The 5,857-nt window shown below is 33.3% G+C and overlaps 1 protein-coding gene across 1 annotated transcript; it reads right to left on the bottom strand.

Moving 5' to 3' along the window:
* Nucleotides 1-774: 774 nt before the first annotated feature.
* On the bottom strand, nt 775-4,925 carry LOC105131256 (probable WRKY transcription factor 12). Its single transcript, XM_011034143.1, has 4 exons — nt 4,421-4,925; nt 4,107-4,180; nt 3,452-3,613; nt 775-1,127 (listed from the first exon to the last, which is right to left on the bottom strand). The coding sequence occupies exons 1-4, from the start codon at nt 4,706-4,708 to the stop codon at nt 965-967; spliced, it is 687 nt and encodes a 228-aa protein (XP_011032445.1). The 5' UTR covers nt 4,709-4,925; the 3' UTR covers nt 775-964.
* Between the last annotated feature and the right edge of the window lie 932 nt (nt 4,926-5,857).

Below are 5,857 nucleotides of genomic sequence, written 5' to 3'. Positions count from 1 at the left end.
TCGAACTATGATGACCAATTAATCTTCGACAATACATATATTTTTTAAATTTGGCAATGCGGTGCAATCGTGGAGCCTGTTTATACATATTGAGATTATATTTACCTCAACCTCCAATCTCCATTAAAAATAAATTTTCCTGAGGCCTTGCCTCGTAGGTTTGGTAAGATTTGTATTGTTTCATGCATATAAGATTGATTTGGGATTTATTCGAATTAAAGTTTGGCTCATGAATTAAGGTTAATAATTGAATTGAATTAATCTGATTTTTTTATTTTTAAAAAACCCAAAATAATATACGTTATATGTTTATTTATGGTTATATATAAAACTTAATTTAAAAATAAACTCAGCTCAAGACTTGAGTCCCAATTGATTTTAAACCGATCAAGTAAATTCCATCTTTTATTTTTTTATAAAAGAAATTTTTAAAATAATATTTTAATAAAATAAAATAGATATTTCATTAACTCAACAAGTTATCTGACTATGGAATTGACTTCCTAAACTGAATAATGTATTATAACTAGGCATATAACACGGTTTTTATTCGACCAATCCTTTGGGGTTATAGGATCTTACCTTTCATGCAAGAATTCTGATTTGAGCATTCGCGAGTCCATCACAGAGACCAACCTCGAACTTACAACATTGTAAACACAATAGGAATTGTACCGAAAACTCTTACTACTCCTGTAATAGTACTGTGATAGAGTTTCCTCCATAAATGGATTGATTCAAGCCAAATTGTTGTCAGTCTTCTAAAAGTCCACATAGAGAATACATCTTGTCATATATCAACAGGTACGTATTAATTGTCAGAAATGGTTGATCTTGGGAAGATGAAAACCCCTCAAAACCATTTACTAGCAAATACTGTCATAAGCTGATGATACGTTATATATTCTTATTCTAATAATATTACAACAGTCTTTCTTAATAATTTAACTAAAGTATGTATTAATTAGAAAGAGGAAAAACATTCATGTTCTGATGAATTGGAATCATCACATGGAGAGTGATTGTGTCTACCTTCATAAGTTGTTATCACCATTCGACAATCCTCTGATAATCTTTCAACCCTCTTCTTGACTCGACAGTTGTTGTGAGTACAACGATAGTAGCTTCTGCCAGTAAGTAATTACAAACAGAGAGTTAAGAAATAAAATAGAAAAAACCTTTTCAATTCAATACTCCCAAAGGAGTTTCCCCGTATATAAATGCATGAAAAGTGAAATACTCGTGCAAAATGTGAGGTGTAGATTGGGAAAAAAAATGGAAAAATGCATGATTTACTACTGGACAAACACCTTCAGATTTACGTGCATTTTTCCATGTGATATTTAATTTATTACATTGAATTGGATACTTGAAACACCTGATCCAGTCCTTACTCCATGATCTGGTCATGTAGTAGGGCATTGAACCGGATCAACGCTGAAATGTGTCTTTTCAATGTGTTTTGGTGCTCAAAAGGCATGGAATAGATGTTTATCTCAAATTAAAAGACCTTTAGGTCAAGTCTGCCTTTAGATCACTGGCCCCAACACATGTCTAACTCAGCCGAGACACTTGCCGCTTTCCAGTATGCTCGTTATTCCTTGACTGAAACATGCATCTTAGACGTTATCAGCAATAAGCATTAATTATCTTTCAAAAACACGAACACTCATATAGCTATAGGCTGTAAGTTGAAAGATCATAGGTTTATTCAAACCATTTTGAACAGGATATAGTTTGAATGCTCTAATTCCATTGCCAGTACTAGTTTGGGTTTATGCGTTTAGGCTGGTTGTTAGTTTAACATTGGAACAACTGTAATAATAGTCTATGCAGCACAAACACAACATAAAAGACTTCGTGCGTTGCGTTTCCTTTTTCAAAGTATTTCAACGATCTGGCTTTTAGAAGTAGCTGGTTAAATTGGTAAGCAAATCAGAAACTCAGTTCTTTCTTCTGGGTCAGTACTGTTGCCCCCCACACGATTGTCTTATTGGATGACACTTCATGCAATCTCAATAGGTTGGTATTTCCTATCCCTGTCTCGCTCTACAAAATAGGCGCAACAGGAGAGGCCACAATTATTGAAGTTCTATATATACACGGATGAAACACACCTTAAATCTGAAAGCCTAACCTTATGTAGGTGATGGGTACTTCTCATATATGAATAAATTTACTTAATTAAGTTACTAGCTAGTTTGGATCGATATTAAATATCAAACTCACAAATCTTTTTTAATACAAGTGTTCCGATGTTGTAGTAGTTAGTAATCTCAAGTATAGACCTCAAGTGTATTTTGGAGGGAAATGTCCATGTTTTTGTATGTTGAGTGCATATAGGTGAGGCAGTGAATTATTACTGTAAAATTGTTTTTTTTTTTATCTTATGAGTTTAATTTTTTGAATTTAAATTTCCTATGGCATGCTATTAAAGTTCATTTAACTAAATAGTCTGGAATTCAAATTTTACTATCTCATCTTCTCTTTCAATAAAAAAGTTATATAAGCACAAAAGAATGACGAGTTTCTATAATTTCCAAACTTAATTAATAGCTTTCATAAAAGACATTGTTGATAAGTTAATTAATTTTGAAACCTCATTTTAATGGGAGAAACATTTAAGTTGATATATATATATATATAAACACACACTTTAATTCCAAGATTTTGAAGAAATTGGTTTTTAAACATGTGAGAACATTTTTTTTTTCCTTCTAATGTTCAAGAGTATGTTAATGATCGTAAAATACTGTTCGAAAGATGGAACAGCTTGGAGGGTTTCTAGCTGGTTAAAAACGATACAGTAAAAAACTCTTTGCATTATATTTCATGTAAATTAATCATATCTACTCTTAAATTAGTAGGTAAAAAATAAATAAATTACTACCATCAATTCCCAGTTAGTTGCTTGCTTGTGTCTTAAGCGGGCTAGCTATATATTCTCCTGACACCCCCCCCAACAAATGATTAAAAGAGGCCTGAATAGCTGACATGCACACCGTACTCCTATTATTCTTTCTTCTCTACTAGTGGATGTCTTTGAATGAAATTATTGACCATCATTGCTTCAATTTGTTCGTGAGTTTTGCTATGATATTCTATAATAATGCCATTATTATTGTTTCTAAAATAGTTAACCTAGGTTAATAAATCAAAACATTATGCATAACTTGTTAACCTATGTTAATAAATCAAAACATTATGCATAACTTTCTCTGAGAAAAAAGGAAAGTAAGAAAAAAATTAAGCATAGCATGCATCAAGAAATTAAATTAGTACTTGTTATGTAATGCTAATTATATTGAAACTTGAAGGTGATGCATGAAATGAAGATTCAACTGTAACAACCATTCATAGCAAATATTGGTTCAAGTGTGCATGGAATCTGTGTAAGATTGAGGACATTAATTAATATTGGAATTACCATAGAGATTATTAATAAATTTACCTTGGATGAAGGCTGTTTTTGACAACTTTCTGGCCATATTTCCTCCATTTATAACCATCATCAAGAACATCCACTTCACTCCTTGTTTGAAAACAAAATCTTGGTTCTCTAAGCTTTCTCCTCACTTTCAACTTGTTCTTGTCTGCGGATGAGCTCCTCCACCTGCAAAGAAGGTCATGTCAGATCCTAGCTAGCTCAGCCTTTTTGTCGTGGTTCATAAAAAGGGTTCAAATTAAAGAAAAAATCAAGCCGTTTCATGAACCGGGGATGAGGGGGGCTAAGCGCAGTTGTGTTTATTTAAATAGATGAGGGGGGATAAGAAATCCATCGATGGACAGGAAGATCTGAGCATCAAGATTTTCAAGACTTTTGTGATTCAACAGAAGAAAAAAGGAGAGGTTCTGTACAATTGTAGAGACAAAAGCATACTGTGGCAAAGTGGAAGCCATTTATCTCTTCCACATATATGATGAGTAGATCTCTTTAGATTCTGTTGAAATTTAGACACCTTGAAGAATAATTTCTTCCATGTGTGTGTTGTGTCCGTGCATGTTTGTCCTTGTTGTGGAGAGAGAGTGAAGTGCCTAAAGCTCCTTGAAACAGAATAAAAAAAAAAAAAAACAGAAACACGCCACAGGGAGAAGGATACCATTACCATGAATTGTTGCCATCGTTGTTATTACCAGTGCAGTTCTCATCACTAGAAGCCTTTGGATCCAATGCTCCCACCTAAATTTTCCATAACCAGAATACAGTACAAAGATCAACCAATCAAGCACTCCATGAGTAAAGCATCTTGTAAAATTGGAAAGATATAATCTACCATCGAAGGCACTAATTGAGAAATCAAGATATGGTCCAGTTCTTATTCGGAAAAAAAAAAAGATATACACAAATAGTTTTAAGGATCTCACAAACCTAGTCTTTCTGTGCAAGATTTTTCTTTACAGAATAGATAAAAATACATACCTGCTGGTCATTATGGCTAAACCCCATGTGAGTATTGTTGGTTGTGGTAGTATTAGCATTTAGAGGCTGAGATATCTGAGAAGATTGGGAAGGGGCCAAGAAGCTCAAGACCTGGTTTTCTTCAAATTGAACAAAACCCATCTCATGGATTGCTTGTGGTGTTGAGAAAGAGACATGTAGCTCGTAATTTGGAACATCTCTTTCTCCATGATCCATTCTGATCAAAAAGCTTCTCTGTCCTTCTTGTGCTTCTTCTTCTTCTTCTTCTTGTTGGCTTATTTGGTGCATAAGTGTCGAGCGCAAGCTGTTGGTCTTGCTGCTTTTGTGTTTCACACCATGTACTAGTCCGGTCAACAAGTAAAGGCCGAAAGGAATGTTTCCTGGTAATTATTCCTTTCCATCTTCTTTAAGGATGTCTATAGTGTCTACAGAAGTAAAAGACTTGAACAGTCACTGCTTATCTCCCTCACACACACACAAGCAACAGTACGAACCAATAATTAAGGGAATATTTGGGTTGTCTACCATATAATAATATGAGGTTTTCTTTAGGCCAATGGATGAATTGGGTAAATAACAGTGAGGGTTAATCTTTCCTACCCCCGTGTAAGTGGGGTTAGGATTATATATAATAAGTAAACTATACTCTACCATTAAAACTATAGCTCAACACCAATGAATTAGAATGAATTTAAATAATAAAGTAATGACATTTATGTTTAAATGATATAAATATCATTAATTTGTGGTTTAAATTCAAGTACGAATCAAGAACAAGAAATATATTTTTAAATATATGAATTTTAAAACGAATACCTTAATCTAAAACTTAACACAAAAGAAATGAAGTATCGATATGAAGAAGCTCGTCCGATGATATTCCTAATCGTTAATTAATATATACAAATGCGATGAGTATGTGATGGCGTGTATGCATTTTGTTAACTAATACTAGCTATAAAAGTTCGGGGTAATAATGTTTTTGACTGACTATTAATCTAATACATGTTTGTCACAAATTTAGTGATATATTGCCTGTGTATAATTGGTTGGGTTAGAATGATCTTGAAGATAACCTGTTAATCATGAAACTGATCAATCAAGTTTCAAAAGCTAATTAGCAATTAATATGGATTGAATGTGGACTAATTGGTTAGGATATACATATATATAACTCGTATGTAAAAATCTATGCGATTATGACAAAGAAGAACGTATATATTTTTGCTTAACAAACACGTTTTTTGGTGCCACACGTTCATGTTGGAGATTAAAGAACTTGTTTATTTGCTAGGAATTCTTTAATGCCATCTTAACACGCAATCCAAACTCAATCCCGCATTCCAAAGATGACGTCTGATGTTGATGCATAGGTAGTGATGTGGTGAAAATGTTGTCTGCATCCTCCACTTTGAGCAAGAAATGAGAGGAGAGGAT

This window comes from Populus euphratica, unplaced genomic scaffold (assembly GCF_000495115.2).
Source record: "Populus euphratica unplaced genomic scaffold, PopEup_1.0 scaffold2.1, whole genome shotgun sequence".
Taxonomy (NCBI): domain Eukaryota; kingdom Viridiplantae; phylum Streptophyta; class Magnoliopsida; order Malpighiales; family Salicaceae; genus Populus; species Populus euphratica.
Note: the sequence above shows the minus strand (reverse complement) of the source record. Positions and strands in the feature narration are given on the sequence as shown.